This window comes from Aquarana catesbeiana, linkage group LG10 (assembly GCF_042186555.1).
Source record: "Aquarana catesbeiana isolate 2022-GZ linkage group LG10, ASM4218655v1, whole genome shotgun sequence".
NCBI classification, from domain to species: Eukaryota; Metazoa; Chordata; class Amphibia; order Anura; family Ranidae; genus Aquarana; species Aquarana catesbeiana.
This window is the reverse complement of record NC_133333.1, coordinates 162445697-162471248: the sequence shown is the minus strand read 5'-3', so window position 1 is coordinate 162471248 and position 25552 is coordinate 162445697. Positions and strand designations below refer to the sequence as shown.

The 25552-nt window shown below is 41.8% G+C and overlaps 1 protein-coding gene across 1 annotated transcript in view; it reads left to right on the top strand.

The window, feature by feature from the left end:
• The window catches only part of LOC141110993 (myosin-binding protein C, fast-type-like), a 154023-nt gene extending 130302 nt beyond the window's left edge, over positions 1–23721 (top strand). The window contains exons 27-30 of the mRNA XM_073602874.1: positions 2325–2461; positions 4565–4751; positions 8760–8802; positions 13638–23721. Coding sequence (XP_073458975.1) covers positions 2325–2461; positions 4565–4751; positions 8760–8770 — 335 coding nt within the window. The 3' untranslated portion in view covers positions 8771–8802; positions 13638–23721. The remainder of the gene's footprint in view (positions 1–2324; positions 2462–4564; positions 4752–8759; positions 8803–13637) is intronic.
• The last annotated feature ends 1831 nt before the right edge of the window (positions 23722–25552 follow it).

The window sequence follows — 25552 nt, the reverse complement described above, 5'->3', positions numbered from 1 at the left end:
TTTGTACCCTGTTACCATTTCACACAGGATGGGGCCGGGATCTGGGGGTACCCTTGTTAAAGATGGCTTCCAGATTCTGATAAGCCCCCCATCCGCAGACCCCCACAACCACCGGGCAAGGGTTGTGGGGATGAGGCCCTTCTCCCCATCAACATGTGGACAAGGTGCTTTTGGAGGCTACCCCAAAGCACCCTTCCAAAGTTGAGGGCATGTGGCCTGGTACGGTTCCTCTCTTTTCCTGCAGCCTGCCAGGTTGAGTGCTCGGATAAGGGTCTGGTGTGGATTTTTGGGGGGACCCCCATGCATTTTTTTTTAAATTTTAGTTCAGGGTTCCCCTGTGGGGAATCCCTTGTAGTTTTTATCAATGAACTTTTATGTGTATTACCGGAACCGACATTTAATTATAGCCGCAAGTACTTTTAAATGACTTTTTTTCCTTTAGAAATTTCATTTTGCTCTCGGACTGTTGTAAACACGGGAAACATGCGCCACTTTACAGGCATACTATAGACACCCCCCAGGTGCGAAATTTAAAGGAATATTACACTTTTATTGTTTCCCTTTAAGCATTATTAAAATCACCGCTCCCGAAAAAACGGCAGTTTTTGAAACTTTTTTTTGCATTGATACATGTCCCCTGGGGCAGGACCTGGGTCCCCAAACTCTTTTTAAGACAATACCATGTATATAAGCCTTTAAAATGAGCACTTTTGATTTTTCATGTTCGTGTCCCATAGGCTTTAATGGTGTTTGCGTGTTCGAACAAATTTTTTGCCTGTTCGCATGTTCTGGTGCGAACCGAACCAGGGGGTGTTCAGCCAATCCCTAGTCCTGATGTGTTAACTTTGTGAATTAAGCTTCATGTGTGCACCATTAAGACTGCTGTTTAAGTACCACAGCAGGACCCAATGACAATAAAACTTGCTCAGAAATGGGCAGATATCATACATCGTTCTAGGAGAAATATCTTCCTGTCTATCACCAACCATATTTAAGTATCAAAGTGAACTGAAAGTAATTCAGTGATCAAATCCTTAGTACGAGCATTTCATCAAGTAAAGCATATGTAAAGAAGCATTTAGTGATGCACATCACACCCCAAACATGAAAAAGTTAAATGGTATATTATTGTATAAAAAAATTGTTCAAGAATTCAAGATTAGTGGATCTATGTCCAAGATCTCAAGCTGCAAATATTTACAAACCATGCAGTTATACTGTACATCACCTAATGTGCATACACACTGAGAAGTGTCAAACATTTATTCTGTTGAAACAACAAGCAAACGATGACAAATTGTGTGCTGTTTTCTAATTGTAATACTTCTTTACATGGAATTCTCATCAGCCACAATTAAAATATCAAATCAAAATGGCAGCTAGAGAGTGCGCAAAGGCTTTTTTCAAGCACATTAGCTCTGTGGGTCTCCTGTTTCAGATACTATGGATAGGCATATCATAAATAACAGTAACCTCAGATAAAATAGTGTAATGCCGCGTACACACGAGCGGAATGTCCGACAGAAAAAGTCCGACGAAAGCTTTTCATCGTAAATTCCGATTGTGTGTATGCCTCATTGGACTTTTTTTTTTAGAAAATTCTGACGGACCTAGAAATAGAACATGTTCTAAATATTTCCGACGGAACCAATTCCTATCGGGAAAACCGTTCGTCTGTATGCTATTCCGACGGACCAAAAACGACGCATGCTCTGAAGCAAGTACGAGACGGAAGCTATTGGCTACTGGCTTTTGAACTTCCTTTTTCTAGTCCCATCGTACGTGTTGTATGTCACCGCATTCTTGACGGTCGGACTTTGGTCGGACTTTGGTTTGACCGTATGTAGGTAAGACCGCTTGAATGGAATTCCGTTGGAGAAACCTTCGTAGTTTATTCTGACGGTAAAACCAGTCTTGTGTACAGGGCATCACACTTTTAAAGGCAAAACATTCATACAGGAATCCAGAATAAAATTAGTACTCTTGTCTTGCAAAGCTGGAGTCTTGTGTTGAGTTCTATACTAAATGCATTTATTGTTTTCAGCATGTTTATGTGGATTTTCATGTATAGTCCAAAATTTTCCTGAATATATCTTTGTGTAGTACCAACATTAGATTTTAAAAGCTCCTTTTAGGAAACAGCTAGAGGGACTGAGGTTAATGTACTCTAAAGTAAAGTGTTACAGAAGTTTTTAGTATTTAGAAAGGAAAACATGCTAACAATACAGTGACCATTATACCCCTTTCCCTTTATATTATATTTTGTTTAAAAGGATATTATTATTTTTTTTTCGCTATTATGGTGATGTCTTGCTTTTCCCCAGGCCTGATCTTTAAGCCATCAGACTATAAAGAACAGGATGTTAGCATGGCTCCGAAGTTCCTTACACCCCTTATAGATCGCTGTGTAGTGGCTGGATACAGCACAGCATTGAACTGTGCAGTTAGAGGTTATCCAAAGGTACGTTATTGTCTCTAGTGAAAGACCATAGCACTTAGGTGATATGCTCTGACATACCCACAGGTTTATTTTAAGGGCCAACCCTCCCAAAACTGATGCATTTGATTTTGGTAACAAGGTTAACTTTGTCAAACCACATAATTGCTGGAACTTGAGACAACCCTCAAGTTCCTAAGTCTGCACAGCTGCCACAACCATTGCAATTTGATACGACAAGACATACAAAAGGAAAAGTGGGAATGCCCAGCACACAAAAGAAGAAACAGAGCCAGAAACTATAGCAGACTACACAGTCTATGGTTACTCTGCACTTCATATTGCCATATTATTGATATGCTGGTCCATATAGGCAATCTCTTCATTTGAGTTTCTTAGGAAAGGATCAAGCAGGGGTGTAAGTAGAATTCATGCCCTGAAACCCCTCATGGCCTCTCTCTGTGACACCTGTCAATATCATTTGAGACAATAGTGTAATTGATCCTAATGAAAAAGTATGCCCAAATCAAGGACAGGCAGCAGGAGAGCTATTAACAGTACACTACTGGGGATCAGTGCTGTGAACAAAATTTGCTAAGTGAAGAGCAGCAGTGCATGGAAATCATTATATCCTTGAAGTGTATCTATGGACATTTTTTGTTGTTTTGCAAGAGGTGGCAAAGGATTAGAACCATCGCCTGCCACCAGACACAGCATGTCACTTGCCACCTTTGCCTCCCATCAGATGCAGCGTGTCACTTGCCACCAGATGCAGCATGTCACTTGCCACTCTCGCCTGCCACCAGTTGCAGTGTGCCACTTGTCACCTGCAGCCTGCCACCAGATGTAGTGTGTCACTTGCCACCCATAGCCTGCCACCAGATACCGGATTCCCAAAGTGCTGATCTCCCTGGGTAGTGGATCTCTTGGGGACCAGATCCCTTCAAGGTTAACTCCCCCTGGGTAGTGGATCCCTTCAATGCTGAAGAGACAGTTTATAATCCTTCAGACTTTAGGGGGGCTGGACTGTAGCCAGCAGGTGCAGAAATTTTCCAGGCATTAGTGCGAGTAAATATTGCCACATTTGGTATCAGGGGAGAGATTAATGCCCTATGGTTGGAATTATTGGGAGGAATAGTGCCCCATTGTTGGTGTCAGTGTGAGAAATGGTGCACCATTGTTGGTGTCAGTAGGCAGAATAGTGTCTCATATCAGTGGGAGGAATAGTGCCCCAAGGGCCGGATAAAGGCAAGCAAAGGGCCGCATCCAGCCTCCGGGATGCAGTTTGGAGATCACTGTGTTAGACCATGAGTTATATGCTGCTACCTTCTGGTGATTGGGCACTGACAAAACTTTTCTGGGAACAACCCCCAGTGCACCCTCATATAACACCATCCACTCTGTTGGACTCCAGTTTTAAAGCAAACAATAAGAAGAAATAGTGAACAGAGAAGAAGGACCTGTGTCCTGTATTGTATTCAAAGAAATGGAATATACAGGTAAGTCAAAACTCCCATTATCCTAATCATACAATATAGGACACAGGATGTGTAGTCATAGGGTATGGGATGTCCACAAACAATAACCCGAGGTGTTTGCAACAATAGCATACAATGGAACACAGGCCTACGAGGAAACAAAGGTCAATGGACCCAAAACTCTCAGATCACAACTTAAAGAACCTTGTGGACCAAGCGCACATCAGCAGAGGTCAAGAGATATACCTGGTGAAACTTTATAAAGGGATGAACAGAATACTATGACCCCAGAGCTTGGTGAATGAGGTGAAACTCTACTGATGTACATCATTCAAACGTGCAAGTAAAAATGCTGGTCTTTACTTTCCTTGCTCCTTACTGGGTATTCTTTACAGAGTAAAACAGCCTTTTTGCTTTTAAAGCTCATATCAGCTGAATTCAAGAAGACGTTGACCAATGTTATGCATCTCCCAATGTTCACAGTTGTGATCATTAAGTCAAGTCATGATTATAAATGTAGTTGCAGAATAAGAAAATAGAGTGCATGTTTTTTTTTTTTTATCACATAATTGTGGGTTTTCTACCTGTGCAAATTAAAGCCACTGTACTCAATTAAAGTATCACGTGTTCTCTGTTTCTCATTTTACAGCCTAAAGTAATCTGGATGAAAAATAAAATGGAGATTAGAGATGACCCTAAATTCATCATGAAACATAGCCAAGGTGTCTTGACACTGAACATCCGCAAACCAAGCCCATTTGATGGGGGAACCTACACATGCAGGGCTATTAATAATCTGGGAGAAGCTGAAGTAGTTTGCAAATTAGAAGTTAAAGGTATGCAAGTGTGTTTCAGCATGCTTCTTATTTTGGAGGTGGACCACATAATTTTCACTTTTTGGCATGATGAAGGATATATGGTATTATTACAGAAGCAGAATTGGTGGGTGTGCTGGAATGCTGGAGAGCCAATAAAAATAACAAACATGTTATGCTTCCTTGCTCTGTGCAGTGGTTTTGCAGAGAGCAGTCCTGATCATCATCTTCTCGGATCCCCTGCCGGCACTCCTGGCTCCTTCCCCCCCCGCCGAATGCCTCCATAGCAAGCCACTTCTTATGGGGCACTCATGCGTGCCTGCTCCCAAGCCCTGCTCTTTGTGTCCATAAGACACAGAGAGCGGGGCTCAGCCCTGCCCCTGCTCCCTAGTCACTAGCTGTGATTGACAGCAGCGGGAGCCAATGGCTCCCGCTGCTGTATCTGAGCCAATGAGAAGGGAGAGAGTCGAGGCTCTCGTGCACATCACTAGATCGAGATTGGGTTCAGGTATGTATTTAGGTGGGCTACGCGAGAAGCTACATGCAGAAGGTTTTTTACCTTACTGCATTTTATGCAGTAAGGTAAAAACCTTCTGTCTTTACATCCACTTGAATGTGTAAGAAAATTAGGATGACCACCAAGAGTTGTGTATTTTATTTTATATACTGACAGTAACACAAACTTGATGTACAAAATATATCACTGGCCCCCTTTATAAGAGCCGGTTCACATTATGCGATACGTTTTTGGTGTTCTACATTTTAGGCAAGTTTTACATGCATTTATTTTATCTATTATTGAACCCAAAAAATGTGTGCTTGGATGAAAGCGCATCAAAGATGTAGCATGCAGAACATTTTTAATGCACTGCACATAAAACACACAGGTGTGAATGGAACCTAATGCCGCGTACACATGATCGGAATTTTGGCTCACAAAAGACCGATGAGAGTTTCTCATTGGAAAATGCGACCACGTGTATGCTCCATCAGTCTTTTGCTGGCTGAATTCCAGCCAGCAAAAGATTGAGAGCATGCTCTTAATTTTTCGGTCGGGAAAAGTTCCTATCCAAAAATCGATCGTCTGTGGCTATTCTGATGTGCAAAATCCCTACACCTGCTCAGAAACAATTCAACGCATGCTCAAAAGCATTGAACTTCATTTTCTTGGCTCATCGTAGTGTTGTATGTCACAGCGTTCTTGACGGTTGTAATTTCAGCGAACTTTTGCTTGACCGTGTGTATGCAAGGCAAACTTCAGCGGAATCCTGTCGGAAAAGCCATAATATATTTTTCCAACTTGAAAACCGATCGTGTATACGCGGCATAAGCCATGTTTCGCACCTGAACGTTTTGTAGTTTAAAGCTCAACAACCTAAATCCTTAGCTTTTAAATCATGCCTATTGACCATATGATCATCCAGGCACCTGTAGTTTGATGCCCTGCAGCTCAAAAAGCTACATGAGCTACTTTTGAAACAGAATGGGACAATTCTGCCCTCAAAATAGTGTTTCTTTACATAACAATTTTAATAGCTGCTGAAACTTAGTGAGGCTACACAAACAAACTGGAATGCTAACAGTGGATCTGTGCATTCACTGTATTGGAGATTTTTAGGAAACTTTGCCATCTAGTGTCCATTATTCTGAACAACAAAATGATGCGCAACATTTTGTCAGATGGCTAATGGACTGATGGTTAAATAAAGTTTTTTTCTGAGGTTAGAATTATTTAGGTAACCATATTCTGTTTAAGCTGTTTTAATCAGTCAAGCATTTAATACACCATCATGTGTTCAACTTACTTCAAAAAGTACAAATTTGATTCATTTAACACTCAGTGATCCGTAAAAAGAGATTAAGAGACAAAAACAATTATATTCTGTATCATCAATTCTTGTGATGGATGATGATTAAAGTAAAACCTGAACAAAGAAAAAACTTTTATTTGCAAATTATGGGCACTATGAAGTGTCTGCTGTGTTGCAGTAACCAACCATAAGTTTAACTGTACTCAGTACAGCTCCCTCCCCCAGTACAGCTCTGCTTTCTCAGTACAGCTCCCCCCTCAGTACAGCTCTGCCCCCCCGTACAGATCTACCCCCTCAGTACAAAACTGCCTCTTCAGTACAGCTCTGCCCCCCCCCCATACAGATTTACCCCCTCAGTACAAAACTGCCTCCTCAGTACAGCTCTGCCCCCGTACAGATCTACCCCCTCAGTACAAAACTGCCTCCTCAGTACATCTCTGCCCCCCGTACAGATCTACCCCCTCAGTACAAAACTGCCTCCTCAGTACATCTCTGCCCCGTACAGATCTACCCCCTCAGTACAAAACTGTCTCCTCAGTACATCTCTGCCCCCCCCCGTACAGATCTACCCCTCAGTACAAAACTGCCTCCTCAGTACAGCTCTGCCCCCCGTACAGATCTTCCCCCTCAGTACAAAACTGCCTCCTCAGTACAGCTCTGCACCGTACAGATCTACCCCCTCAGTACAAAACTGCCTCCTCAGTACAGCTCTGCCCCCGTACAGATCTACCCCCTCAGTACAAAACTGCCTCCTCAGTACAGCTCTGCCACCTCAGTACCACTCCCCCCCCCAGTACAGCTCTGCCCCCCCGTACAGATCTACCCCCTCAGTACTTACAGATCTACCCCCTCAGTACAAAACTGCCTCCTCAGTACAGCTCTGCTACCTCAGTACCACTCCCCCCCCAGTACAGCTCTGCCCCCCCGTACAGATCTACCCCCTCAGTACAAAACTGCCTCCTCAGTACAGCTCTGCCCCCGTACAGATCTACCCCCTCAGTACAAAACTGCCTCCTCAGTACAGCTCTGCCCCCCTTACAGATCTACCCCCCTCAGTACAAAACTGCCTCCTCAGTACAGCTCTGCCCCCCTTACAGATCTACCCCCTCAGTAAAAAACTGCCTCCTCAGTACAGCTCTGCCACCTCAGTACCACTCCCCCCCCAGTACAGCTCTGCCCCCGTACAGATCTACCTCCTCAGTACAAAACTGCCTCCTCAGTACAGCTCTGCCCCCGTACAGATCTACAACCCCCTCAGTACAAAACTGCCTCCTCGGTACAGCTCTGCCCCCGTACAGATCTACCCCCTCAGTACAAAACTGCCTCCTCAGTACAGCTCTGCCCCCGTACAGATCTACCCCCTCAGTACAAAACTGCCTCCTCAGTACAGCTCTGCCACCTCAGTACCACCCCCCCCCCCCAGTACAGCTCTACCCCCGTACAGATCTACCCCCTCAGTACAAAACTGCCTCCTCAGTACAGCTCTGCCCCCGTACAGATCTACCCCCTCAGTACAAAACTGCCTCCTCAGTACATTCTCTGCCACCTCAGTACCACCCCCCCCAGTACAGCTCTACCCCCGTACAGATCTACCCCCTCAGTACAAAACTGCCTCCTCAGTACAGCTCTGCCACCTCTACCACTCCCCCCCCCCCCCAGTACAGCTCTGCCCCCCCGTACAGATCTACCCCCTCAGTACAAAACTGCCTCCTCAGTACAGCTCTGCCCCCTCAGTACCACTCCCCCCCCCCCCCAGTACAGCTCTGCCTCCTCGGTACAGCTCCCCCCCACCTCCCAGAACCCCCCTTGTCTGCACCCCTGGACACTGATGGGGAACAATACAGGATCCTCTCCCACACCATATTATGCCAGCTTTTGCTCAGCCTGGAGTTTATATACATTTTTCAACAAAGTATAATAATATATAAAGTTGAAAATCATCAGCTGAAAAAGAAACAGAGTCCATCACATCTTTGTATATCACACTGTCCCGAACAGATAGTTCAGTATAAACAAATAACATCCAGTGACATTGTTAATAAAACAATTAGAAGTATGAACAAAAGCAAACATAACGAGATGTTAGTGAGAACTGTCTTCATTTAAAATCATGGCTTGTTATACAGCTCATTTGCCGGTTTTGGCTTCAACCCATAACTCAGTTGCATAAAACATGATGGTACACAGCTGCTGAATTAACTTTGTTTTCTCTTTACAGTTCCTCAGTAAAATGTGCCTTCTTACCATTTATACAAGTTATGGTGAGTATATTGTGCAAATGCATTTGGAGTTTTCAAGGCAGTGTTGTGGCCAACATGAGCTAACAAGACCCATAACTAACCTCCACATTACCAACTCCAAGCATCTGGCTGCTTTGTTTGTTTTTATGTTCCTTCTTAATCAAGGCATTTCCTTAATCCACTTAAGGACTAGCCTCGTTTAGGGATTTCGGTGTTTAAAACAGGTTTTTTTTGCTAGAAAATTACTTAGAGCCCCCAAACATTATATATTGTTTTTTTTCTAACACCCTAGAGAATAAAATGGCGGTCATTGCAATACTTTTTTTTTGCACCGTATTTGCGCAGTGGTCTTACAAGCGCGCTTTTTTGGGAAAAAATTCACCTTTTTGAATAAAAAAATAAGATATCAGTAAAGATAGTCCAATTTTTTTTTTTATTTTGTGAAAGATAATGTTACGCCGAGTAAATTGATACCCAACATGTCATGCTTCAAAATTGTGCCTGCTCGTGGAATGGTGACAAACGTTTACCCTCAAAAATCTCCATAGGCGATGTTAAAAAAATTCTACAGGTTGCATATTTTGCGTTACAGAGGAGGTCTAGGGCTAGAATTATTGCTCTCGCACTACCGATCGTGGCAATACCTCACATGTGTGGTTTGACCACTGTTTTCATATGCGGGCACTACTCACATATGCGTTCGCTTCTGCGCGCAAGCTCGTCGGGACGGGGCGCTTTTAAAATTTTTTTTTTTTTCTTATTTATTTTACTTGGTTTTATTTATTTTTTTCACTGTTTTTTTTTTTTTTTTTTTTTAAATTGGTTCACTTTTATTCCTATTACAAGGAATGTAAACATCCCTTGTAATAGAAAAAAAGCATGACAGGACTTCTTAAATATGAGATCTGGGGTCAAAAAGTCGTCAGATCTCATTCTTGGACTAAAATGCAAAAAAAAAAAAAAAAAAGTGTCATTTGAAAAAATGACAACAAAAAATGTGCCTTTAAGACGTATGGACGGAAGTGACCTTTTGACGTTGCTTCCGCCCTCCTATAGTATGGAGACGGGTGGGGGCCATCTTAGCCTCACTCATCTCCATACCACAGATGTGAAAGGACCCGATTGCCTCCGCTGCTACCGACGGCTTCGGTAAGCGGCGGAGGGCGCAGGAAAGTGGCGGGAGGGGGGTGGCACCTCTCCCACCACCGATAACGGTGATCGCACAGTAAATCCGCCGCAGAGACCACCCTTATCGTAAACAGAACCGCCGGCTCTAAAGATGGATACCTCGGTTGTGGCAGCAGCTGCTGCCGTTACCGAGATATCCATCTTCAAACTGCCGACGTATATGTACAGGAGCCGGTCGGTAAGTGGTTAACAAAATTCAAATAGGAGAAAGCAAGCTGGAACTGAAAAGCACCTGTCTGGAAATGATTTACCAGCCTTTTCCATATTGGCCCAGAAACAAGCTTCTTAGTGTCCATCTATGGGGATATAGGAAAATAAAACAAGACACTGGAATATTGCTTGTTTGCAACAAATCTTTTTTGAGGTAGTTATTGTTGCTAAATCAGTTGGCTCCTATAGTGTAACCTGTCCTTTTTTTATTTTACATGCAGAGCCAAAAACTTCTGAAATTTGATAGTACAACCCCAATTCCACAAAAATGTAAAATATACATGTAAAATTTAGATTTCCAAAAATATTTCCCAAAAAATATTAGAAACCTCTCAGCTTATAGTGTACTTACCAAATGGAATTATGTGATATGATTGGATTCACTAGGGATGAATACCAGATAAGGTTATATGTGGCCCTCATAAAGAACCTTTGTTCTTCATGGTTTTACAGTACAAGGGGTGGGCAGGAGGGACAGTAGCCCTGGGCGCAATGGTTTATCGCAGGGATGTGGCCACACTGACTTTAACTCTAAGGGAAGGGGGGAGGGGCGTAGTTTGGCATCTTTGCCCTGGGCACTGGATGGCCTTGTCCCGGCACTAGGTAAAACCATGAAGAACAAAGGTTCTCTATGAGAGCCACACACAAAGCCTGATCCAGTATTTATCCCTAGTGAAACCAATCATATCACATAATAATTTCATTTGGGAAGTACACTATAAGCTGTGAGGTTTCTACATTTTTTGGGGATTTTTTTCATACTTGCAAGTGTTTTGGGATTTGTGTATCCAAATTAAAGAGGAGCTTCAGTTTTTTTTGCTTAATGTAAAAGTCAGCAGCTACAAATACTAGAACTGACTTCTAACAATAAAGTACTTACCAGTGCCTAAGAGTCCAGTGCTGACTTCCGGCAGCTGGTTCTTCTTACCGCTGCAGGTCCCTGGCACCACCATTTTGGACATAGGAGTCGACTGTGACTTCCTGAGGAATCACAGCCGGCTCCCCACTGTGTACGCATGGGATCACACAGTGCTATGGCAGAGGTTCTGCAGTCTCCTGGGACACATGACATGTCCCAGGAGACTGCTGGTGGGGGCGTGGGCAGTGGGTGTGCCTAAATGCACGTTGTTCTCACCTAGGCGAGAATTAAGAAATTGGCAGTTGGGTACCTGTCCAAAAAAACGTACCTGCACGCCGTATAAAAAATATCAAATGTGTTAGGGATGGGAGTAGGAAGTTGAATAAGCAGCACCGTCACTTTTGAGTGAAGGTTCACTTTAAGGACATACTTTTTTTGGTCTGTTTACAGTCCTGTTTTTAATTAATCCTGCACTAGTTAAGGATCTGTATTTGCTTCAGTGGTTTGACTGCAGTCTGCCAAGCCCCATAAACAGAAGTAGAATAAAGAGTTTTATTTATCTTACCACCGCCTTTATATAAGTCTTCCCATTCTGCATCCTAACCCCCCTTGCTGCTCCTTGTTCCATAAAGGAAATTTATAATGTTTTTTATGCGTTTTTTTATTTTTTATTGTGTTTAGGATGAAAGAGTGCACAATCTTAAATAATTTTTCATTTATTTTTAATATTTTATTATTGTGGCCTAAATTGAAAGGATATTAGCTTATACACAGTGCAGAATGGATTGAAAATGTACTCTTTCCAGCTGAACTCAAGCTTAAAATAATTTATATAAACTGTTAAATGTTTAATTGTGTCCCTGTGTCCAATTTTTGTGTCATTCACCCCTACCACCAAGCACAGCCAGGGTAGTGACCCCACCTTTCTTTTGTACACTTAAAGCAGAACTATACCCTCCTATCTGGTGGAGCCTGTGTTATCTTAGCCTCTATTTTGATCTGCAGTTGCCATGGTACTGCACACATGATGACACCAGACATTTGAGGGCTTGAAGGTTTCAATTGAGAGCTGACATAATGACACTGCTATCTGAGGCAGATGTCACCATAGACTGTCTATGTCCAGGGCCAATCATGTGCAGGTAACTACAAGTAATTGGCCTCTAATAGCTGCAAAAGTTGTCAGCCTCTTAGAGCTTTCACTGGAGCTACCCTTCTGCAACTAATCACAGGGAACCCCAGCTAGGTTTCCTGCAGCTAATCACAAATGGCCCCATTCACATTCACAAGACCAATTCATCAGGGGCAGCACAGCATTAAGAGCCCTTTCACACTGGGGCGGGGGGCGGCGTCGGCGGTAAAACGCTGCTATTATTAGCGGCGTTTTACCGTCGGTATGCGGCCGCTAGCGGGGCGGTTTTACCCCCGCTAGCAGCCGAGAAAGGGTTAAATACCACCGCAAAGCGCCTCTGCAGAGGCGCTTTGCCGGCGATATAGCCGTGCCGTCCCATTGATTTCAATGGGCAGGAGCAGTAAAGGAGCGGTATACACACCGCTCCTTCACCGCTCCGAAGATGCTACTGGCAGGACTTTTTTTACCGTCCTGCCAGCGCATCGCTCCAGTGTGAAAGCCCTCTGGGCTTTCTCACTGGAATGCAAGCAGCGGCACTTTCGGGTCGGTTTGCAGGCGCTATTATTAGCGCAATAGCGCCTGCAAACCGCCCCAGTGTGAAAGGGCTCTTAGGTTCCTGGTTTGAAACCCAGCCAGGATACTACCTGCCTGGAGATTGCATGTTCTCCCTGTACTTGTGTGGGGTTCCTTGAGTTCACACTCAAAAAACATGCTGGCAGGTCATATCTATATCTACATTATATTGTCAAAAGTATTGTGATGCCTGTCTTTACACGCACATGAACTTTAATAAAGATGAGCGAGTTTGGGGTGGAGGAACTTGACTGACCTGCACAGAGTCCTGACCTCAACCCGATAGAACATCTTTGGGATGAATTAGAGCGTAGACTGCAAGCCAAGCTGTCTCGTCCAACATCAGTGTCCGACCTCACAAATGCACTTCTGGAAGAATGGTCAAACATTCCCATAGACACACTCCTAAACCTTGTGGACAGCCATTCCAGAAGAGTTGAAGCTGTTATAGCTGCAAAGGGTGGGCCAACTCAATATTGAACCCTACGGACTAAGACTGGGAAGCCATTAAAGTTCATGTGCGTGTAAAGGCAGGGGTCCCAATACTTTTGACAATATAGTGTATAGGTATGCATATGTGATAGGGAATTTAAGCTAACTGTACATGGATCGAAATTGTAAGTGCTGCATAAATTGTTGGCGCTATATAATTACCCATCAAAAATAAATACACAGAGAGGTTCCAAACCTTTGAACAGTGCTGCCTATTTTATTAGAAACCAAAGCAGGTCTTTTAACTTTAGAAAATAATTAAATTAAAGCTGATAAAAAGACATTGCACTTTCGCTTTAATATTACTTAGTGCTCTTTATGAAAATTTTTGACTCAGCCAAATATGTAAAGTAAGAAAAGTAAATTCACTTCATTTTGTTTTGGTTTGTATTCCCTATGCAGGCTTGGGATTAGTCACCCGCTGGCCTTCTACACCGAAACTGCAAAGACAACAGCGGAGCAGTGTCTACGTTATCCTGCTTGTTGTATTATGTCATTTGTGTTACTTTGTTTTGTTTGTAGACTTGAACACATCAGAAAATCCTAATGGTTTTATAAGAAAAAGCTGTTCCTTCCCTTTATACGGCAGCCTGAGGCTAAACACAGAAAGATTCACTTATACTCACAGTAAGGTCTCATGCACTTTGGACGTTTTTATAGAAGCTGTTTTTGGCTTCAGACATTTTTTTCGACAGTCAATAAACTTCCCATAATGTTATCCTATGTGTCCATGCTGTTATCAGCAGTTTTTGGCTGGGGCGTTTTTTGGCTTAAAAAAAACAAAACAAAATTAGTGGGTTCGGAGAGGAGTTTTTGAGCTGTTTTTAGCTGTTAAAATGCTCTAACATCAAAAAAACGCTGATAAACACCGATAAACGCTCAAAAACCTGGCTCACCAGCGTTTTTTAATGTTTTTGATCCATTGCGATAGAAAAAACACGGAAAAACGCTAGTTTATTTATTTATCTATTTATTCTGTTGCGACCAGCTATGATTCCCTGAAACTGAAAAAAAATGGTTCCTTGCAACCATTGCTCAATATATACAGGGTTATCATTTTTCCTGTAGATCTTTCAATGCCTTGCACAGTTTATAGGCATCAACTGTGATGTGCTTAGCTTTTAGGAACTGAGAGGTGTTTACACAGGGTGCTGCACATCTACAAGGATACAAAATGTGTCACCAAGACAGGAAGTAAAGGAAAATCTTTCCAACAGGGACACAGCCAGGTAGCAAGCAAATTTTTTCAGTAGAGTGGGATAGAGTGAAAACCTCTTTTAGCTATCTACTACGGCCTGGATTATCATTGGGGAGATTTGTGTTGCCAGGAGAGTAAGCGAAGGCAAGTAGGGGCACAGACAGCAATACAAACCTGAAAGTGTTTCTTACCCCTCCCCATTCCAACTTAGTCCTGGTTCACACCTATGCCTTTTTTTGGTGCTTTTTGCAGAAATGCACTACAGTTCATTTAATATGGTTTACTAAGGGACACATTCGCACCTATGCTTTTTTCAGCCCCTGCATTTTTGGAAAGGGCCAGGGAATTTTTTTAATGCAAAACTGTGCTTTGTTTGCTTTTTTGGTTCAAAAGACTTTAATAGAGAAGCTGCAGAAAAGCAAGTAGTGAATTTTGCCATGATTTTGCTGCGATTTGCATTTTTTATTCTGCCCAACAACAAATTGGCCAAAAAAACCCATAAAAAGTTGTGTGTGCAGATATGCAAAACGCACAGCAAAAAGAACTGCAGAAACTAATCAAAAGTAAACTGCATAGGTGTGAACCAAAAGTTTTTATCTGCTTTGGAATTTGTCTTTGCTAAAACTGGAGTTTTCCTTTGATCCTTTTGCTGCATGTTTTATAAAATCGAATAAATTATTAAACAACGAATCCAACAGAGATGTTGACCCTGTCATATTGGTTTTGGCAGGTGGGTGGAGCCATGAACACACAGGCACAGATCCTGCTGCCAAAGTTCTACAGAAATCTAAGCCAGTAGATGATTTATCCTGCTGGCACCCATCCAAAACGAAAGCCTCAGTTTAGCTTAGGCCTTTGTTAAAATTGTAGTTTGTTTAAATAGTTTGTTTAAATAAAGCTGATTTATGTTCCATCAGATTCAAATTATAATTGTCTAAAGGTTGTAAACAGGCTGCTGTAATTTGTTTATGCTATCATTGTGCACACTGGCTGAGAAAAGCAGTATATGGAAAAATTGCAATAGATTGGATCACCCAAGTTTTTAAGTCATTGAAAAAACATTTTTCTGGTAATTTACTACTGTGTTTTATTTTCAGAAAATACGGCTCATATTTCTGTATAACTTAAATGATTGTAAGATTTTTACTAACACTTCTGAATAGACAGTAAAAGCACCCACCAGCCACGTATCAGCTATGTATCTGTCTAATGTCAGGTGAATTTTTCTGATTGGTTGTCCTGACTTTACTGAACATTTGATCCTGTTTACAACTTTCGTGTCCCATATATTGGCTACTGTACCATCAATAAACACTTTTGTATCATCTACTGTATCATCAGCTACTGTACCCTTTTGGTGAGCTCTTTTCTGTCTAGCATAAAGCCAGTGGTAAATAAAAGTAACATTTCCATGCCTGCATTGCTGGCGTGTCACTAACAAGAGTAAGGGCGTAGCGTCACATATGGCGACCCATCACATTTGGCTACCTGCTGTACTGCGCATGTGCGACGCCGCCATATGCGTTCCAACACTCTGGCGATCTGCGCTTGCACAGAATTTTGTGGCCACACCCCTGAGTCCAGGTTCAAGCCCCACCATCCAAGTGGACATAGAGTTAGATTATAATTATGCCAAGCGAAGCGAGGCGTGCCCGAAGCGTGGCGAGCGGATCGAGCCCGCGAGGGGCCCTGTGGCAAAGTGGTCTTACAACAGTGTTGGAATGCATATGGCGGCGTCGCACATGCGCACTCCAGCGAGTAGCAATATGTGATGGGTAGCCGAATGTGATGTGACAAGGGCTCGTTCACACCAGAACATGGTGAGGGAAACCCACATTCCGTGCAAGTTTCCTGCACCGCATTCAAAACGCACTGGGAGTGTGATCTGCTGAGAGTGTCAATGTATTCCTAGCAACACCCCAAATGCAGATTAGAAATGCAGTACATTTTCCTGCACCAGATTGAATGGTACTGCAGTACTATGCCATCTAGTGCAATGCATTTTAAAAAAATACTGCATGCGCTGTTTTTGGTGCGATCCAGTACAATTTCAGCCGATTAAAATGAATCATTACACAGAAACATAGATCGCATTCCTGTGAGATTCAGGTGTAAACCAGCCCTTAATGCTGACATATTGATTGAACGGATGCTAGCTATGGCATCGCCCCCCGGCTTCCTACATATGTTGGTAACCCCAATAAGAAGATACTAGCTGGTCACCTGCCTCACTAAAAGAATTTGCTAATGACACAAAAAATCCCACTAATCCTTAAGGAGGCCATACATGGATCAAAATTTAGCAGGTTCAGCAGTCACCCGGCAAATTTCAGTTCCATAATTGGGCAGGGAGGTTGTACAAAAGTTTATACAGCAATCAACTTCTGGACAATCACCCTGTTGGTTTTCCCTGCTCAGTCAGCGTAACAGTGCTCATCAGTGTATTCTGATGGTGGAGGAGTCTCTTCACTGTCAGAATACAATAGTTCAGCGGGGAGGATTCCCTCTTCAACTTCAAATGTGTGGATAAGGGAATTGGGTCAGTTCTTTTCGTTCAAACTGCCGGTTGAACAAAAAACTGATCCATCTATCAGGTGCCTTAGACTATACTGCAGGAATAGATGGAAGGACCAGGTAACAATGCAAAAGGGTTGATTTACTAAAAGCAAGTTGACTGTGCACTTTGGAAGTGCAGTTGCACTCATTTTCCCCACCGCTTATTGATGTGGTGAAGCTCTGCTGATTTCCATCATCCAATCATGTGCAAGCACAAATGCTGTTTTATTTTTTCTTGAACCTGATTGGGTATTTTTTAAAACATGAAACTTCACCTCATTCACTAAGCTCTGGGGAAAATAAGTTCATCTGCACTTGCAAAGTGCACAGTCTATTTGCCTTTAGTAAATCAAACTCAAGGTCTTTTGTAGATGAACAAATGCTATATGGGGTCAGGCACATTCACATTGCATTTGAGATGGTTTTCAAATTCTGATGTGCTTCTGACCAAAGGCTGAACTGCTTTGAACTGATTTTGCAATATCTATGACTTTGAGAAGTAAGAAGTCCTAACACAAATACATACAAAAACAAAAGTTATAACTGTATTGGCATTTTTAGTTACTTTGGAAGTTACTGTATGTTTGTATTGCATACTTACAGTTTTGAGCAAAATACACATGGCTGCTTTATTGTATTGCATTTTGATTTTGGGGAGACATATATTTGTGGTACAACTAAGATATTTTAACAATTTGCCTATTTTAGCTAGAGAGAGGGTTAAGAAGTATTAAAAAATAATTTAATCTGTTCCTCTGTATTTCAGTTTGTTTTAGTATGTGAAGGGTTGCCTGGGAGTGCTCTGGACTGAACTCTAGGCTGACCATAGCTTAGGCTGGATTCACACCTATGCATTGTTAGTGCTTTTTGCATTTTGCAGATTTGCTCTACAGAACGAGTTCCATAGGAAACCATGTTAAATGGACTGTAGTAGAAATCTTCAAAATGCAAAAAGCACTAAAACTGCATAGGTGTGAATCCAGCCTTATTCAATAGCCTTGTGCAATTTTCCTTTAGATTTACCAAAACCATATAATAGGGGGTCAAACCTAAACACTTTCAATTTGTATGCAATCAGGTAGGCCCTTGCACTGCATAGTTGAAGGTAAATCTAAAGAAAATTGAACAAGAAAGTTGTATAATGTATGGCCAGCTTAATACCATCACTTTGTGATTATTAGTCACTATGTAAAGGCAGTAAGTTTTTGTTGGCTATATATTTAATACAAGTAGAATCTAGCAGGGATATTGTGATATAATTGTTTTTTTAACAAGATTTGCAGAAAAGGAATGTGATCTGACTTCTGGAATCAATCCAGAACTCATATGTATCAGTTGTTAGTTGACTCTATATCATACATTGTAGTGGTATGGTCCCTCTAAAGTCTTTTTGCAATATATTGTAAATACATACCGGTATTATGTATAAAAGATTTTATGTTGATTTATTTTAGGTAAATACTGTGAATATTATCATATGCAAGTACCCTTCAGATAATGGTTGGTTATCTAGCCCTTTTACTCATGCAGCTCTGCTAAAGATATAGTTAATTTGTTATTATTGTTGTTATTACTATTAATTGTAAGGCTACCTCCATGGCTTTGAGAATGATCAAAATTTGCAGACTCAAATTCAAATATAATGTGACTGTTTAGATTTAAATTTAAATAAATAACCAAGAGTCCAAGTTCTCTCACTCTATTGACAAGTCACCCATCCAGCTCACATGCAATAGATTGTGATAAATACTGTTATCATAGCACAATTTTCTATTACTGCAGTGGGGTACAAATTTAGGCACCTAAAATGCAGTAAGGGTTCTTTTACCTAACTGAATTATAATTTCTTTGCCAGATAATTTTTCTTTTAAAAACTGGTGCTTTGTCAGCTGATTCAATGCACAAACCTTTTTAATTAGGCTTTATGGATTGCTGTCACAATTGGCATACAGGAGAGTTCTGTTGGCTGAACATTAGTGGTACACCTGGAACTCTTTCAAATTGTACTGTAGTTCTAGGTAACATGAATTAGAATTTTAGTGTTATTTCTTTTCACAGAGAACATTATAAAGACCACTTGAAAGTGATTAAATGTAATAAGAAAAGGGAGAATAAGCTTTGGTAAATAGAGCTTAGTAGGAGACCTACAGGTGGTTCTATGAATGGCTATAGTAGTGATGATATAGTAATAATGACATAATTTTATCCAGATACAAGTATTCTTTTATGAACATGTCTGTGTTATTGTCTTGTAGTAAGTGATTCTTGGTGCTAGTATACAATGTCACTGGCTGTAGAGGTTTTGCAGTCTACAGTGCACACATTCGGGGGAATGGAGCAGCTACCATCACTGCCAGCATTCACAGACACATGATTCATTCACATTTCTCTTCAGAGCATTGCTACTCAAACGAAACAATATGCTGAAGTGTTATCAAGTCCTTGTCTGTCAATAAAAGTTCATAAAGACACGATTTGTTGGACTGTTTATTCAAAGAAGTTGGGAACCCAAAGAGGTGAGATGACACAGGGCTGCGTCATAAAGTCATTGCATGTGTAAGAAATAATAGTGGAAGCATTGTTTCTAAGACAATGGGAGCACATAGTGCTGAAACCTCACCTATAAAATGTGAATTAAATATCTGAAAGCTGACACAGTTTAAAAATCATGGGAAAGTTTATCTGAGATAAAACTAATACATTTGTTAAATAATGTTAGTGAGAATGTTTAAAAAAACCCTGTAACTATGTATAGATTGTAAATATGTATACGCAGGGACAGCCATATTTGGCCATTACATGTGGAAGCCTTGCTTCTCCTTTACCAGTGCTGCTGAATGACTATGCCTCATTGCTTCTCTTTCCTATTCTGTATGAGCGGCTGATTAAAATGTGGACTCTGTAGGGTTGAACCTATTATAACAGTCTTTAACCACTTGAACACCAGTCTGAAATACCCCTTCATTACCAGGCTATTTTCAGTTTCCATTACTGTAATAGTTTGACTGACAATTGTCATGCAACGCTTTGAGACAGATATAGCTTTCTTTTAGTGGTATTTAATAATCAATTTTTTTTTTACTATATAAAGGAAAAAAAGAGCAAAAACTTTGAAAAAAAACTGTTCCCTTTCTTTCTGTTAAAGTGGTAGTAAAGCCTGCTTTGTGATTTTTACCTACAGGTAAGTCTATAATAAGGCTTACCTGTGGGTAAAATGAATATCTCCTAAATGCACAGTTTAGGAGATATTCATTGCAGCCAGTGACATCACTGGTGCATGTGCTCTGAAGGTCCGGCATACCGTGTCGGTCCTTCAAAGCTTCAAGCCAAAACCAAGGGCATGTCATCGCGGCAACGGCCAATCACAGCGCCGCAGCCTGCGAACCTGGAAAAAAGACTGGGGGAAGATGTCAGCCCTCTCAGCGGTGACTTGCATACTAGCACATTATGCAATTGCCTTACAGGTGTTTTTTGTTGTTGTTGTTGTTGTTTTTCAACACTGCATTGGTTTACTACCGCTTTAAAATAAAAATGCCAAGATAGTATAAACACTCCCAAAATGACCCCTTTTGGAAAATAGACCCCACAAAGTGGTCTCATTTTTTACCACAATGTTTTTAGATTTTGGAAATGAAGAAACATGCTGGTATTATAGGTGATCTAACATGGAGCTTGTTAATGGGGCACTAGATGCAGCACATACAAGTCATACACAGAAAGAGGAGGAGACTAATAAATGAATGTGCAGGACACATACATGCATACATACCTGCAACAGAAAGTGCTGTTACTCACAGAATTTTCTGAGTAAGACATTTTTCAATAGATTCACAAAAAAAAGATCTGCTAAAATAAAATTGTATACAGTGAGGCATAATGCCAAACATGAAGAACACTGATTTTGGAAACCATGTCTTTCTTCTTGCTATCCCATCAAAGAGTAACTGTGTATAGAGGTTGTTGTTGGCTCCACTGCTCCCTCTCCTATGTCACAGATACAGTATGTAGCCGTCCTCACAGACTGGACATCAGAATTTTGAAGGTAGAGTTAATTTATTATTATTAATTCATTTTTGCACAGTCTGGATACAATGACAATAGCACTGGTTTTCAGATTGGCAAGAATGATTTTTTCTATTAGTTGCGGTCAGTCAATAGAAAAATGATAATTTAACCCGGGGGGGGGGGGTTAGGACGGACAAAGGAAGTGACAGTAAAAATTGTTTTTATGCAATATCCCGACCACGACACTACCTGCCTGGAGTTTGCATGTTCTCCCTGTGTCTGCGTGGGTTTCCTCTGGGTACTCCGGTTTCCTCCCACACTCCAAAGACATGCTGGTAGGTTAATTGGATCCTGTCTAAATTGTCCCTAGTATAGGTATGAATGTGAGTTAGGGACCTTAGATTGTAAGCTCCTTGAGGGTATAGGGACTGATGTGAATGTATAATATATATATATATATGTAAAGCGCTGCGTAAATTGACGGCGCTATATAAGTACCTGAAATAAATAAATAAATAAATAAATGCAATATGACAAGCAAAAAGAGAGCGAGCTGATGTGATATGGGTAGAGGTAGTGCCCAGTCCCCAATAGTATGCACACAACAAAAAACAAAATAGCCTATGGGACTTTTGCAGAGTCACACCTCGGACATCAAAAGTAACATTTATAAAGAATTTATTAACAAATGTTTAAAAACAACACATAATACAGGAATAAATAATTAACATCAGTTCATGGGTGAATTTGCATAAGGATTTATATGGGAAACCTTACCATGGAACCTACAGTAGATATACCATGAGAATAACTGCCAACAGGCTGGAACAACTGTGCTGTAGGTCTTGACGCGTTTTGTGAGAAGGATCCCGCTTCTTTGGGAGAAGTACAGGGAAGTATAGTTGGTGGAAAAAGCCTAGTCTACCAACACCTAATAGGTGGTAGACTACAAAGTAGATGAGGGATTGATGTATTCCAATACAGATAGTAATCACCCATAGACAATAAACTTCAAGGAAAAGGGTATAAAAATATACTAATATAATACAATGCCACCGGTTCCACCAGTCTTCTCCTGGGAGCTGTGATGGGGCGGGAGATGTAAAACAGTGAAGAGCTCAAGGACCGGAGCCTGGACAATGGGTGTCAAACCAACAAAGGGTTTTACCCCGCACCCTAAGGGGAGACAGACTGAGATGTCCATTGGCCAGTTCAGAGAACTACGCAGTTCAATTTTTATGATCATATCATTTATTACAGATATTTATTGTATATAGTGCCGACAATTTATGCAGCTTAAATATCTACCTATTGTAGGTTCACATCAGTCTCTGCCTTCAAGGCACTTACAATTTATGATCTCTACCTCACATGCATACCCATACCCAGAGGAAACTCATGCAAACTGTCAGGGCTGGGCTCAGCCCTTTCTTATCTGAGCTGGCCGCTCAGCTGTCGGCTAATTGCCAGCTCCCATTTCTCACCACAGTTATCCAGCTGTTGTTGATTCTGCTCGTCAGTCCTGCCCACTTAGAGCCGGTTCACACTAGGATGACTTGTCAGGCGACTTAGCCGCCTGACAAGTAGCGTCCCGTTCTGTACAATGGAATAATTCTAACAGGAGCGACGCAAGTCGCTCCGACTTAGAAAAAGGTTCCTGTACTACTTTGGGGGCGACTTGAGGCGACTTGCATAGACTTCTATATAGAAGTCGTTTTGCAAGTCGCCGCTGCAGTCATGTTCAAGTCATCTGAGGCAGTCGCGCTGGAAGTCGTGCTGCCTCAGTGTGAACCGACTCTTAAAGTCGTCCAGCTCACTTGATCTTTGCCTTCGTCTTTGTCAACATCACAGTGACTTTCTCCTGTGTTCCTGTTGAAAACTTGCTCGGCTGACGTTCCTTCTGGCTCCTGATCCTGCTTGCTGTACTACTACATTTATCTCTGGCTCTCTGACATTTGCTTGGCTGACTACCCGATCACAAGAAAAGCAAATGAATGACTTTTAACTCAGATGCTAAGTGATGTAAAAGATATCTGACCACACAACATATTCATTATTTTAATTAGATTCATATGACACCCACAGCTGCTCACATTCTTGTGCATATAATAGAGGATGAAATGCATTCCTCACAGAAGCATTATTACAGATGATACAGTTAACTTGATGCACTGTATAGGAAAATAGTCATTAGCTTTGTCTAGCACAAGTTCTGAATTTAATACTTGAACTGGAGTGTCAATCTATATCATTCTGTCTGGGATTCAGGTGCTTAGATTTCCCTTCTAAAATATCAGTTCTGCTGACCATAACATGATTTTGTAAATGTTATTGAGAACTTGGATAGGGTTGAGGGTATTATGGGATGCCCACTTGATGAAACTCAGAACTCAGGGATACAAACTACATACAGCCTGTATATACACTTCTCCTTCTACCTCCAGCACAATCTTGCTAGTAGAACTACAACTCCCAGGACCAGCTCACTTGATCTTTGCCTTCGCCTTTGTCAACATCACAGTGACTTTCTCCTGTGTTCCTGTTGAAGACTTGCTCGGCTGACGTTCCTTCTGGCTCCTGATCCTGCTTGCTGTACTACTACATTTATCTCTGGCTCTCTGACATTTGCTTGGCTGACTACTCAATCCGGTTACTGGACACTGGCTTGTTTTGACTACTCTTACTCTGTTTACATTATTATTATTAAACAAGTGTGATTTAACTATACTTTGTCTCGGTCTGATTTATGGTTCCTGATACAAACACAGGTAGAACCTGCAAACTTCATGTAGGTGCTGTCCTAGACCTCCGTTCTGCAAGGCTAAAGTTCTAACCACTAAGCCACTGTGCTGCCCAGAGTTATATAGTATAGTGACCAAATACCAATTTATTGATAAACTATGTTTAGCAATGAAAGATGTAAATCCAACAATTTTACAATTTCCCTTTGGGATTAATAACATATTTTGTAGTGTAGGAGTCCTACAGTTACCTAATATATTCTTGTTTTTTATAGTTCTAATGCCCCCCCTCACACCCAAAAATACATCTTCCTCTTTTAGAGCTACTGGTGCTGTTAAAGAGGAAGTAAACCCTGATGGGTTTACTTCCTCTTTGTTTCCCTGCAAAGGTAAAGCATAATGGGCTACTATGCATTGTCACTTACCTGACACAGGAGCCTGCGAAGTCACCGCTGTCCCCTCTGCTATGGAGCGTCCATCTTCTTTCCGGGTATTGTGGCTCCGGCGCTGTGATTGCCCGGAGCCGCGATGATCTCACTCCCACGCATGCGCATGGGAGCCGCCACAAACGGCATATCGCCGTTAGCAGCAGCATGCTCAGTGCGCCTGCGCGCCACTGTCTAGCGGTGCATGTCTTTTTGCAAATATCTCCTAAACCGTGTAGGTTTAGGAGATATTTCTTGGACCTACAGGTAAGCCTTAATGTAAGCTTACCTGTAGGTCAAAGTGGTCTGTAAGGGTTTACAACCACTTTAACCAAATACACAAAGTTTTTAATCTAACTTCAGCAACAACTAAAACTTTTTGTCTTTAATCTCATTTATCAGTCTCTGCAAGTCACAAGAAAAGCAAATGAATGACTTTTAACTCAGATGCTAAGTGATGTAAAAGATATCTAACCGCACAACATATTCAATATTTTAATTAGATTCATATGACACCCACAGCTGCTCACATTCTTGTGCATATAATAGAGGATGAAATGCATTCCTCACAGAAGCATTATTACAGAGGATACAGTTAACTTGATGCACTGTATAGGAAAATAGTCGTTAGCTTTGTCTAGCACAAGTTCTGAATTTAATACTTGAACTGGAGTGTCCATCTATATCATTCTGTCTGGGATTCTGGTGCTTAGATTACCCTTCTAAAATATCAGTTCTGCTGACCATAACATGATTTTGTAAATGTTATTGAGAACTTGGATAGGGTTGAGGGTATTATGGGATGCCCACTTGATGAAACTCAGAACTCTTCAGGGATACAAACTACATACAGCCTGTATATACACTTCTCCTTCTACCTCCAGCACAATCTTGCTAGAAGAACTACAACTCCCAGGACCAGCTGGCACTGTAAAGATGGTCTGACAAGTGCGAAATCAGATAATAGCAAATGCAGGCAGGGACCTCAGGCCCCTTTGGAAGTGTAGAAAAAAGAAGTTCCAGTGCTCAGTTGACCTACTCCTGTGGCTACTGATCCCAGCACCACCTATTCAGGCACTGCCAGCCTAAATAGCTGCAGCCGCCCCTTTCTCTAGCCCTCCTGGCTAAGAGTCCACAGTCCTCCCAGACTGCTTCCACCCAGTCCTCTCAGGTATGCCTCTCAGTCCTCTGACTGTACACTCACCAGCTCTCCTGGCTGTCACCCTTCCTGGAGATTTGCCTGGCAATGGTCTCCTGCTGTCCTTGCCCCCTTGCCTCTTGGTCAGGGCACCTCTGTGTGTCATGAAGAGGGTCCCCTGCGCACCCAAACCCAGGTCCAAAGTCACCCTCCCAGACTAGGGGGCATCTACAAGGGACACCAACAGCCTTATG